This window comes from Dryobates pubescens, chromosome 1 (genome assembly GCF_014839835.1).
Source record: "Dryobates pubescens isolate bDryPub1 chromosome 1, bDryPub1.pri, whole genome shotgun sequence".
Classification (NCBI taxonomy): Eukaryota; Metazoa; Chordata; class Aves; order Piciformes; family Picidae; genus Dryobates; species Dryobates pubescens.
The window spans coordinates 44,210,221-44,223,459 of NC_071612.1; the positions used below are offsets into that span (position 1 = coordinate 44,210,221).

Sequence of the window (13,239 nt, forward strand, 5' to 3'; positions counted from 1 at the left end):
CCCATGGGTCAAGGCTAATTGTATGAAGTTCAACAAGGCCAAGTGTCAGGTTCTGCACTTGGGACACAACCACCCCATGGTAAGCTACAGACCAGAGGATGTGTGTTGGAAAGCTGCAGCTTGGAGAGGGACCTAGGAGTGTGGTTGATAGTCAACTGAACATGAGTCAGCAGTGTGCCCAGGTGGCCAAGAAAGCCAAAGGCATCCTGGCTTGTACTAGAAACACGGTGGCCAGCAGGGACAGGGATGTGATCATCCCCCTGTACTCAGCACTGGTGAGGCCACACCTCAAGTGTTATGTTTCTCACTATAGGAAGGACATTGAGGTGCTGGAGTGTGTCCAGAGAAGGGAAATGAGGCTGGTGAAAGGCCTGGAACACATGGCCTACAAGGAGTGCCTGAGACAGACAGGGTTGGTCAGTCTGGAGAAGAGAAGGCTGATGAGAGACCTCATTGCTCTCTACAACTACCTGAAAGGAGATTGGAATAAGGAGGGGACAGCCTCTTCTCCTTGGTGTCAAGCAACAGGACCAGAGGAAATGGTTTCAAGATGAGCCTTCTGGGCTGCAAGCACACCACTGGCTCATGCTGAGTTTTTCATCAAATGACACCTGCAAGTCCTCCTCAAGACTGCTCTTGAGCCACTTCTCACACAGCTTATATTTTATTTTATTTTTTTGCCAGGAGACAAGTTAGTTCTGTAAGAGCTAATCTAAATAACTATCTAACTTTAGAAATCAGATGAGGAGCAGGCGGCCCAATGGAGCTTTAAATCTACTATAATTTTTCTCCCAGGGAGCACCACACTAAGCATAAGCACCTAAGGTCAGTCCTATCAATATCTGTTAAAGATGATTCCTAAATGCTGCTCCCCTGAGATGTGCACACGCTGCTCTGCTGCTGAGCCAGCACTTGGGTAAGCTCTCTCTTTCTCCATCCACAAGGAATAATTTGAAACCATAAGGAGTAACCCATCCCAACAGATGAAGTAAGCTGGAATTGCACACAAGTGCCTGCTGAAATATTCATTCCTTTGTTATGCAACTGCTGTGTTTCTTTAGGAGATGACCATGTGGCAGATGCCACCATTCACCAAGGTCTCGGTGCACTAAAGTCACCAAGGGAACATCAGCACCTGAGGAAGGGTTTTCTCCAGCCCACCCCCCTCCTGTGAAGCATCATCTAGCTCATGGTTGGACTAGATGGTCTTAAAGGTCTTTTCCAACTGGAACAATTCTATGATCATATTCTAAGATGATGCAGAGTGGCTGGATGTGGTTAACAAAAGCAGGACCTGAAGCCTGAATTTGACTAGAGAGGTTGAAGCCTGTCAGCTCAGTGACAAGAACCCAAGGGGACCAAATTGACCTACAGTAAACAGCAGATGAGTCACTGAGGACACCAAGAGGGAAAGAGATTTCATTCAACAGGTTTGGTCCAGTCACATCCTTGCTGACTTCCTTGTCCAAAGTTGATATCTTCCCCATAGCTTGGATGGCTAGGCAAGAAACAACTGTAAAGCTTGAGTTGACCATTTTCAGAGGGAAGAAATGGAGGCAGTAAGAAAGCCAGGCACAGACTGAGGTGGGAGAAGAATCCAAAGAAGTCCTAGGATTCCTACTCCATGTCTGCAGATGAAGGTACACAGTTTGCCTGTGAACAATCAAGTTCTCTGAAGCTACACTGAATAACAACATCGCAACAAAATGTCCTAGGCAACAAGAGCTCAAGCTGTGCCAAAGGGCTGTTCAGGTTGGATATTAGGAAAAATTTCTTCCCAGAAAGGGTTATCAAGCATAAGAGCAGGTTGCCCAGAGAGGTGAGGTGTCACCATCCCTGGAGGTGTTTAAAACATGTGTAGATGTGGTGCTGAGGGATGTGATTTAGTAGTAGTGGCTTAGCAGCAGTGGGATTGTGAGCTCTAGGCAAGCAGTTGGACTGGATGATCTCAAAGGTCTCTTCCAATCTCAACAGTTCCATGATTCTAAGGGCAGGAGATACAATCCTATCTTACAGTATGCTCTCCCTTCATTTCCTCCTCCCATAACTCTGCCTGCAGAAGTGCTACATTTGATTTACAAGCAGAGGAAACAGCCATCAAAGCTCCTAACTTAATTACAGAGACAGTGTGGCTTGTTGTTCTTGTTTTCCTTTCCACATTCAGATCATTAAAGCCTGCTCAGTGCCTACTGCACACTCAGCATTGAGCAAATTCTGACAAGAGGTATTTTACATCTTGTACATCTGGCCAATGAACACCTGAGGCACAATATTCACATCTTACCTCATTCACAGTGCACCTCTGTTCCTCCTTGGTTTATATCAGTAATCAGTCAGTAATCAGTAATCAGTATCACTAAGGTTGGAAGAGACCTCAAAGATCATCGAGTCCAACCTGTCACCACAGACCTCATGACTAGAGTATATGCAATGAAGGCTACAGAAGCTTAATAGTAATCACAGAATCATAGAATCATTTGGGTGGGAAGGGACCTTTGAGATCATCTAGTTCCAGCCTCCCTACCATGGACAGGGACAACTTTCACTAGACCAGGTTGCTCAAGGTCTCATCCTACCTAGCCTTGAACAACTCCAGGGAGGGACCATCCACAGCCTCCCTGGGCAACCTGTTCCAGTGTCTCACTACCCCTACTGGAAAGAATTTCTTGCCAATCTCCAGTTTAAATCTCCCCTCTTCCAACTCAAAGTCATTGCCCCTCATCCTATCACTACAACCCCTTGTAAAAATCCCCTCACTAACTTTCTTGTATTCCCCTTCAGGTACTGGAAAGCTGCTTTAAGGCCTCCCCAGAGCCTTTCCTTCTCCATTCTGAACAGCCAAAACTCTCCCAGCCTGACCTCATGGGGGAGGTGCTCCAGCCTTCTGATCATCTTCATGACCTCCTCAGGACCTGCTCCAACAGTTCCATATCCTTCTTGTGTTGGGGGCACCAGAACTGGATGCAGTACTACAGGTGGGGTAGTGACTTTTGCTTTAGCTGCCTAGTCTCAGGAGGAAACAGCATACCTCATGCAAATCACCAAACACAAGGAAATACAACCTACTACCACAACCAGAAGCTAAGCTCCCTTTGCACAGGGCATCTGTAAAATAAAAGTTCTCCAAACTGGTAATTTGGTACAGGGTTGCTAGGGCAGACCTTAAGTCCCCTGATGTCACTCTTTCCATAAGGTTAGTAGCTTACCAAACCCAAACCAAACCAAATCACCAAAACAACAAACCATCATCACTGCATTTAGAAGCTCTTAGTCATTGAAGAAGCTGAAGTCTCCTTCTACTCTCAGTGCAACTCTGTGGCTGGAAAGCAGCCATTTCCTTACCTGCTTTATTATTCTGGGAGGTGTTCTCTGAACTACTCAAACTGAAACCTTGGACAGAGCCCTGTTACTCACCACTCAACCCATTATGACTGCTAACAAAACCTGCACTCCTAGTTTTGCTGTTGTTAGTTCTTCTTTGAGCTATGCCATTTTGGGCAGTAGGACCCTAACTGCACCTAACAAATTTGGTTGCTACAGAAAGCAGGTTCTGAGGTAAATGCTTAACTTCTTGGAGGTCTGCCATTTCCCATGTGGCACATACTGAGCTATCCCAGTCAGCTGTCCTTTCCCTCAAAAATTCACGATAAATGGTTTGCCTACAAGTTGCCTTCATAACTTTGGAAGCTTATAAATCAGTATTTTCTACCATCAAACATCACATTTCCCCAATGATGAGCTCTCTACCTCTTTGGTAATGCAATACTGTAGTTAAGGCACTTATCAGATGTCACCAGTTCCATGAATGTAGGTCAATCAAAGCACAGCTATGGTTACAAGAACTAAAATCTGGAAAGAGAAGCTACAAGCTATCAAAAGTCCTTCATACTTCTGGTCTGCTTTCACAAATTGGGACTTCCAAAGTGTTTTCCAAAAGGTGCTATGTCACTGTTACATCATGGGCAACTATTAGGATATTTTTATCTAAAGAGCAAATCTTGCACAGGACAATTTTGCATCTCTGATCAGATCAGCTCCATATGATGCACATGGTTTGTCTCTGAACATTTACTTGACCTCAGGCAACAAGATGCAAGCTCAAGGCTGGCCCAGACTCTAAAATAAATCATATCTCTATGAAAAAGAAGGAAATACAAATATATCAAGATACATACTGTAAGGGACACATTCGTACTGCACTTCGAGGTACTTGTATGTCCCAGGGCAAGGGTCTGGAAACACATCAGGGCCAGCAACAACTGCACACTGAGTCCGGTTACTGCATCTGAAAAGCAAGAAAAAAGAGTCAGAAAATAGTCCAGACAGAAGGACAGGTCAAGAGGTTTGCAGCACCCTGTAGCACCAACAGGAAGGAAGACCCCATGGCTTCAGCATAGAATCATAGAATGGTCTGGGCTGGAAGGGACCTCCAAAGGTCATCCAGTCTGACCTCCCTGCAGTCAGCAGGGACATCCCCAAATAGATCAGGCTGCCCAGGGCCTCGTTGAGCCTCACCTTGAATATCTCCAGGCAAAAGGCCTCAACCATCTCCCTGGGCAACCTGTTCCAGAGTTCTACTAGTGTCATAGCAAAGAATTTATTCCTAACATCCAATCTAAATCTGCTCTTCTCCAGTTTAAAGCCACTGTCCTTCATCCTCTAATTCTTGAAACCCAAGGTCCACCACAGTGACCACAGCTAACCTTAAATACCAGCATTCCCCCCAAAGAGTAAAGCAATAATATTTGTGGCAAAAGCCAACACTGTATATTTTACAGCAGGCATAACAAATACATTTCATACAATATTTAGATAGCTCCCACAGAACCAGGCATCTTGAGTGATATTGTTTAACTCCATGCAGACTAGAAACAGCAACACTTGAGTGGTAAATATATCACCAAATAAGCTGCCTAAAAACCAAAATAGGAATTTTTCATACACAGCCAACACACTTGCATTAGTTATGAGTAGCTACATTTCAGTTTAACACTCTGCCCAGCACAGCAGCATCTCATGAGATGATGTATTCCTCTAAAAAACAAACCTTGTTCTCACCAAAGATCTTGCTATACAATCTCACAGAGAAAGAAATTATGTCCCCTCACTACAAGAAGGGCATTGAGATGCTGGAACATGTCCAGAGGATAGCAACGAGGCTGATGAGAGATCCTGAACACAAGTCCTGTGAGGAACATCTGAGAGAATTGGGATTGTTCAGCCTGGGGAAGAGGAGCATGAGGGTAGACCTCATTGATCTCTACAACTCCTTGAAAGGAGATTGGAGTGATGTGGGGTCCAGGCTCTCTTACCAGGTAACAAGTGGTAGAAGGAGAGAAAGTGGCCTCAAGTTACACCAGGGGATGTTTAGACTGAAAAGAGTGGTCAGGCATTGGAACAGGCTGCCAAGGGAGGTTGTGACTAATTTGTGCCTGGATTGAAATGCACATTTGTCTCTGCTTTCATGGTACAAACACCTCTAGGTACACATTTTATGTATTTTGGGGGTGCAAAAGGATTTAGCACACAGGGATTCTACAGAGAAAGCTCTTAGAACCAGAGAAGAGTTTAGGTTGGAATAGACTTTTAAGATCATCTAGTTCCAACCATGTGCCATAGGCAGGGACACCTCCCACTAGACCAGGTTGCTCAAGGCCTCCTCCAACCTGGCCTTGAACACCTCTAGGGAGGGGGCAACACAGCCTCCCTGGGCAATCTGTTCCAGTGTCTCACCACCCTTACCTGAAAGAATTTCTTCCTAATCCCCATTGTAAACCTTCCCTCTTCCAGCTCAAACCCATTGCCTCCCATCCTATCACTCCTGTGCTGGCTTGTTTTAAAGAAAAAGAAGAATATACTTAGTCTTTGGGTTTTATGCTTTTGCATGCCAGAAAGAGATCTCCTAAGGGCTAGACCGCTGCATTTACTTTCTCCAGGATGCTGCCTCCTCTGATGTGACACAGGACCCCTGACCCTCCTGCTTTTCTGGCAGAACCTCTGCCATCAAGTGCAAAACTCATTTTAGGTCTGCAGTGAAAATGCTCCATGTTTACCTGAGGCTACAATTCGTCAGCCTTAATGACAATTTTATTTGAGCCCATAAATTAAAATTGATTCATTAGTGACTGCCTTAAGCTCTGTAATTTCTTTAATTTCATGGAAAGATTAATAAGAGCTGATACACTTGCTCGTCGGGCTGTTTGGCTGGATAACAGCTAATCCAGAGGGATAGGATCTTCTCATGTTTTGGAGTTGAAAGGTGACACTTATCACAGCAAGTGACTAATTTCATCATGCACAGAGAAAAAAAACAATTTTATTAACCAAAAGGATAACTTTGCTGTCCTCACCCTTGCACACTTGCAGACAGGTGGCTTGGCTGGGATATGACAGGTAGTTTGGATCGTGTGAGTAAGGCAGTCTGCCAGGAGAGGCTCTGAATACCAGCCAAAACTTCACTTTCAACATAAAAGCCTTTACTGGGCTCAATGTGCCTTTCAAAAAGCAATTGCAGTGGCCTAATCAATAGTCTCCCTGGCTGCAGGAACAGCCTGGCCACAGGACAGACAATAGGAGCAATGGATCAAAGAGACATTTCAGAATCACGAGTCGGGATCCAAAATGATGAAGATCTGGAAGAAGGGATTTTTTTTTCTTTCTGTCTGTCAGGAAGCCTTTACTTTGAATGGCCAAGTGAAGGGCTGAATCAAAAGAAGTGTGACCAGCAGGGTGAAGGAAGGAATTCTGCCTCTCTGCTCTTGTAAGACCCACCTGGAGTACTGCATCAAGCTCTGATGCTCTCAGCACAAGAAGGACATGGAACTATTGAAGCAGCTCCAGAGCAGGCCACAAAGATGGTCGGAGGGCTGGAGAACCTCTCATATGGGGACAGGCTGAGAGAGCTGGGGTTGTTCAGCCTGGAGTAGAGAAAGGTCTGGCAAGACCATAGAAGGGCCTTCTGGTACCTGAAAGGGGGTTACAGGAGAGCTGGGGAGGGACTTTTTACAAGGGGCTGCAGTGACAGGATGAAGAGCCATGGCTTTGAGCTGGAAAAGGGGAAAGTTAGACTGGAGATTAGGAAGAAATTATTTACAGTGAGGGTGGTGAGACACTGGAACAAGTTGCTCAGGGAGGTTGTGGATGCCCCCTCCCTGGAGATGTTCAAGGCCAGGTTGAACAGCCTGGCACAGCAGATGTGTCCCTGCCTATGGCAGGGGGTTTGGAACTAGATGGTCTTTAAGGTCCCTTCCAACCCAAACCATTCTATGACTCTCTGATTCCTTGACATAATTTCTTTCCTCTCCTTTTCAAAGCTCAATGTGGCAGATGAAATTTCTGAGCACTGGCTTTAACATCCCCAAAAGTGCTCTTCCTTCTGGTATATCACTAAAGAGAGTAAAAGCAGCATGATACAAAGGGTTGAGAAATGCAGGGTGGTGGGATGGACTTTGACCCCAACTCCAAGTCCTTTACACATCCCTGTACCAGGGGATGTCAAAACACTGAGCCTACCAAGTACAGAAACTTCAAAAGAAGGCAAGATCAAACTGACAGTGCTGCTTTGGGGGAGAAACAACAGAAAACCATGTGAATCGCCTCGGTAAATTTGCAAGTGACAACAAATTAGGGTGGGAGTGTTGATATGCTTGAGGGTAGAAAAACTTGGCACTGGGACCTGGACCAGCTGGATAAATGGGCTGAGAAAGTGGCACACAGATAAAGACCTGGGGATGTAGATCAACAGGCACCAGAACATGAGCCATCAGTGAGCCCACGTGGCCATGAAGGCCAACAGCATCATGGCCTGGATCAGCAAGAGCCAGTGAAGACATTGTGGCCCTGTAGGTGGGCACTGGTGAGTTCTGGGTTCAGTTTTGGACCCCTCACTACAAGAAAGGCATTGAGGTGCTGGAGCAGGTCCAGAGAAGGGCAGCAAAGCTGGTGAAGGTCTGGTGGGGAGCAGCTGAGGGAAATGGAGTAGTTTAGTCTGGAGAAGACAAGGGTGAGGGGAGACCTCATTGCTCTCTACAATTTGTTGAAAGGAGGTTGGTGTAAGGTGAGGGTTAGTCTCTACTCCCTATTATCAGGTGATAGAACAAGAGGAAATGGCCTGAAATTATGTCAGGGAAAGTTCAGGTTGGAGACTAGGAAAAAAATTTTGCTGCGAGAGTGGTCAGGCATTGGAACAGGCTGCCCAGGGAGGTGGTGGAGTCACATTCCCTAGAGATGTTTAAGAAACGTGTGGATATAGCATTTTGGGACATGGCTATATGGCCATGATGTTCTTAGGCTGATGGTTGGACTCAATGATCTTGGAGGTCTTTCCCAACCAAAACCAGTCTGTAATTCTATTCTACAAATACCTCTGAAATAAAAGCTCAAATGCTACATGGTGTTTGTCCCTCACACAATCTGCAAAGAAACAGCCTCATACAAAAAAAACCAACCCAAAATCCAACCAACCAAACCAAACAACAACCAACCAACCAAAAAACAACAAACACCAAACCCACCAAACCCAGAAAAAAACTCAGCCTCCTCTGCATTTCACACTTCTTTCACACACAGAGTTAGCAAAAACTGTGGCCAGCACTTGACATTTTTAGTTTCCTTTTATCATCCTGGGGTGAAACATGCAGGCTTCCACCCCCAGCAGCTAAAGCATGAAGGTACCTTGGACTAAAAACCTTATAAAAAAAAAAAAGACCTTTAACCAACCATTATGGCCAGATATCAGAACAGAAGAATTTTCAAGGGAGAAATTGCTCTGGTTGTTGTGCTTTTGCTCAGATGGAACTTCTTACATTCAAGAGTGTGCCTGTTACCCCTTGTCCTGTCACCCCTTGTCCTGTCACTGGACATCACTGATAAATCACTGGTCACGTCTGCCTGACACCCACCCTTTAAGTATTGATCTGTGTTTATGGGATCCCCCCTCAGCCTTCTCTATTCCAGACTAAAAAGCCCAAACTCTCTCAGTCTTTCCTTATCACAGAGATGTTCCAGTCCCCTCAGCATCACTGTAGCCCTTTGCTTTACCCTCTCCAGAAAGTCGGGGTCCTCCTTGAACCAGGGCGACCAGAAATGGAGACAGTACTCCAGATGTGGCCTCACCATGACAGAGCTGAGAGGGAAGAGAACCTCCCTCAACCTGCTTGCCACACTCTTCCTGATGCACCCCAGGATGTCACTGGCCTTCTTGGCTATGAGAGCACATTGCTGCCTCATGGTCATCCTGCTGTCAACCAGGATTCCCAGGACCTTTTCCCCAGAGCTGCTCTCCATCAGGTGAGCCTTGATCTGTACTGATCCATGGGGTTGTTATTCCTCAGATGCAGGACTCTACACTTGCCCCATTGAATTTCATTGGATTTCTCTCTGCCCAGCTCTCCAGCCTGTCCAGTTCACATTGGAAGGCAGCACAGACTTCTGGTGTGTCTGCTATTCCTCCCACATTGGTGGGAGGAGCAATCTGGCTGAGGGGCCACTTTCCCTTCATCCAGATAATTGATTAATAATTTGGATAGGGCTGGACCCAGGACCAACCCTCAGGTTTTGTTTGTGTTGTTGGATTTTGTTGTGTTTCTTCCAGGCCCCGGTGACACTAAGTGCAGAAAAAAAGAAGTCAAAAACTGCATCTGCAGGCCTGAAAAGGGGCAGGAAAGATAAAAAAAAAAACATCTAAATGTAGTCATGACTCACTCCATCAAGAGAAAACCAGCCCACCATCTCTTCTTTGTACAGCCCAGGATCATACACTGACCTTGGGATTTCATGGCTGCTTGGACCATAACAATACTTCCTCCAAACTCCTGTGAGTTGCAAAGCTCAGTGTTGGCCACTGACCTTTCAACTCAACAAGACAAAGAATCTTTCTTTGTGGTTTGTTTGCTTTAAAATTATTTTTCTCTTCCTTTTCTTCATTTTTCCCCCTCCTTTTTGAAGGAAGACCTTTACTAACTACTGAAGTTTACTAACTATGGGAGTTGCAATTTGCAGTAAGAACCAGCACCGCATCAGCTCAAGTGTCTCTTCTATAGAAAAAATGAAGAAACACTGCCCAGGTTCCTTTGCTTAAGGCCAGAAAAAGAAGCTCTACATCTTGCTACATCTACACTCCTTGAAAGGAGCTTGGAGACAGGTTGGGATTGGTCTCTTCTCCCTAGTAAGAAGTGATGAGAGGAAAGAGAGTCAAGTTGCCCTAGGGGAGTTTTAGGTTGAGATTAAAAGAACATTCTTGGTTGAAAGAGTTTTCAGAGACTGGAATGGGCTCCCCAGGGAGGTGGTTGCATTTCCATCCCTGGAAATGCTGAGAAGAGGAAGAGAGACAGTGCTGAGGACCATGTTTTAACAGCAAACTTGGTAGAACTAGAGAATCATAGAATCACCAAGGTTGGAAAAGACCTCAAAGATCATCAAGTCCAACCTGTCACCCAAGATCTCATGACTACTAAACCACAGCACCAAGTACCACGTCCAATCCCCTCTTGAACACCTCCAGGGATGCTGACTCAACTACCTCCCCAGGCAGCACATTCCAATGGCTAACAACTCTCTCTGTGAAGAACTTTCTCCTCACCTTAAGCCTAAAATTCCCCTGGCACAGCTTGAGACTGTGTCCTCTTGTTCTGGTGCTGGTTGCCTGGGAGAAGAGATCAACCCCCTCCTGGCTACAACCTCCCTTCAGGTAGTGGTAGACAGCAATAAGGTCTCCCTTGAACCTCCTCTTCTCCAGGCTAAACAACCCCAGCACCCTCAGCCTCTCCTCTTAGGGCTTGTGCTCAAGGCCTCTCCCCAGCCTTGCTGCCCTTCTCTGGACATGTTCAAGTGTCTCAATGTCCTTCTTAATCTGAGGGGCCCAGAACTGGACACAGTACTCAAGGTGTGGCCTAACCAGTGCTGAGTGCAAGGGCAGAATGACTTCCCTGCTCCTGCTGGCCACACTATTTCTGATGCAGGCCAGGATGCCATTGGCCTTCTTGGACACCTGGGCACACTGCTGGCTCATGTTCAGCTGGCTGTCAATCAGTACCCCTAGGTCCCTTTCTGTCTGGCTGCTCTCCAGCCACTCCGACCCCAGCCTGTAGCACTGCATGGGGTTGTTGGTAGGACTCAATGATTTTAAAGGTCTTTTTCAAACCAAAATGCTGCCATGATTCCCTTCCAGGAGATCAGGAACTGTTCCTGGCTCTAGCAGTCTAGCAAAACTGCACTCCTACAAACCAATTAACTTTTACACATTCATCCATACCTCCAATTACTGCCTTTTGACAAGCACCTTGTATTTCTAACACTGACTCATCAGCTCCTTCAAACAAAACAACTCTTCCCCCTGTGTTGCCCTCATACCACAGCTTTCCTAAGTGACCCCTGCCCTCCTGGGGTATTTTGTCATTCTCCATCTGCTCTGACACAAAGTAAACAAGAGAACTGTGGGAGGAATCTGAGGGAGCAGACAGGGAATGTTATGCCTGTTAAAAAGGCAGCTTCCATTTTATTAGTTTGTACAACATTTGAAGGCAAATGTTTTGGAGACATGGAAATGGCTTTAGTGGCTTTCTTGGAGCCACTTAAGTGGTTTTAGTTCTCCTCAATGCCATTTATCATGAAATCCAATGAGGAATTTATTGCCAACTTGTTTTTTGGGGTTAGTTTCTTTGACTTCAAGATTTCTTTATTTCTACCTGTAATCTCACTCCTCTCTCCTTGTTGCTCCTTAATTGAAAGGTTGGCACATGAAACTAGAGCCTGCTTCTCACAGACCCTGAATATCTCAGGCCACCTCTGGAACTGCTGATGGGATTCATAGATACTTTGCCTGTACCAAGAGTGTCCACTTCGCTCACCAGACACCACTCATAGTGCAAGATATGGAAAATGTGACTTCCAGGGTCTGGGCTCCCCTGTAACTGCTTGTGTTGGTTCAAGGGTTGGTTAATGAAAAGGCCAGGATCTCACATCCCCTTTGCCAAGCACAGATGTCTACTTAGAGGAACTATGAGATCAGAAACCAAAGCCCAGGACAGGCAGGAATGGATTAAAGCTTGAGCAGGGCAGGTTTAGACTGGAGATTAGGAAGAAATTCTTTCCTGTGAGGGTGGTGAGACACTTTAACAGGATGCCCAGGGAGGTCATGGACGCCCCCTCCCTGGAGGTGTTCAAGGCCAGTTTGGATGAGGTCTTGGGCAACCTGGCACAGCAGGTGGTGTCCTGGCCCACGGCAGTGGGGTTGGTACTAGGTCGTTTTTAAAGTCCCTTCCAGCCCAAACCATTCTGTGAGTCTATGATTCTACATTTAGATCATGAGGATTGCCTGGGCTCATAACCCAATATATGTGTAATCTCCATGACTTGAGATACTAATGGCAACATAAATTCCTGTGTGGTCAGGAAAAACAAAGATACCTCCAGTTGTCTTAAAAATCAGTCTGAGGTACTCGGCAACCTTCAAGCCCACAGTATCTTAGAAACAGAATTGCACATTATTCACATATATGTTTTGGAGAAGAAAAATTGCCTCCTGGGAAGAGTGTAAATTGTCCCACTCACAAGAAAAGAGAAATAAATAAAAGGGTTCTTTACTCCTTCTTCCCAACCACATTTGTTGAGAAGTGGCGTCCTCAGCATGGGAGAGACATGGACCTGTATTACAGAGGGCAGAGGATGCCAAGCAATGATGGGAGGGCTGGCAGCCCTCTGCTATGAGGCCAGGCTGAGAGAATTTGAGCTGTTCAGCCTGGAGAAGAGAAGGCTCCAGGGAGAGCTTCCTTTAGCCTTTCAGTGCTTAAAAGGCACCAAGAAGAAAGCTGGGGACAGACTTACAATCAGGTCCTGTTTTGACAGGACAAGGAGTGATGGATTTAAACTAAAAGAGGGAGATTCAGACTGGAGAGAAGGGAGAGATTGTTTCTGCTGAGGGTGGTGAGATAGTGGCTCAGTTTGCACAAAGAGGTGGTAGCTGCCCCATCCCAAGAACCATTCCATGTCAGGTTGTCTGGGGCTCTGAGCAACCTGATCTGGGTAAAGATATCCCTGCTCATGGCAGAATGGTTGGACTGGATGACCTTTAAAGGTCCCTTCCAACTCGATCCATCCTATGATTCTATTTAGGTACCTGTTTGGTGGAAAAATATTGTTCCTGAAAGAGCAGTGTCAACCTAGTGCAGAACACACACTTGTACCAGAAAATATGACATTACCTCAGCAGAACTTGTCCAAGTTGCAGTGGAAAATGACTTT

General features: G+C 45.9%; 1 protein-coding gene across 19 annotated transcripts in view; it reads right to left on the minus strand.

Moving 5' to 3' along the window:
- The window catches only part of ADGRL3 (adhesion G protein-coupled receptor L3), a 388,482-nt gene that overhangs the window by 245,048 nt on the left and 130,195 nt on the right, over positions 1-13,239 (minus strand). For all 19 annotated transcript variants that reach the window (XM_054164809.1, XM_054164791.1, XM_054164704.1 and 16 more), the window contains one exon: positions 4,176-4,285. In XM_054164809.1, coding sequence (XP_054020784.1) covers positions 4,176-4,285 — 110 coding nt within the window. The remainder of the gene's footprint in view (positions 1-4,175; positions 4,286-13,239) is intronic.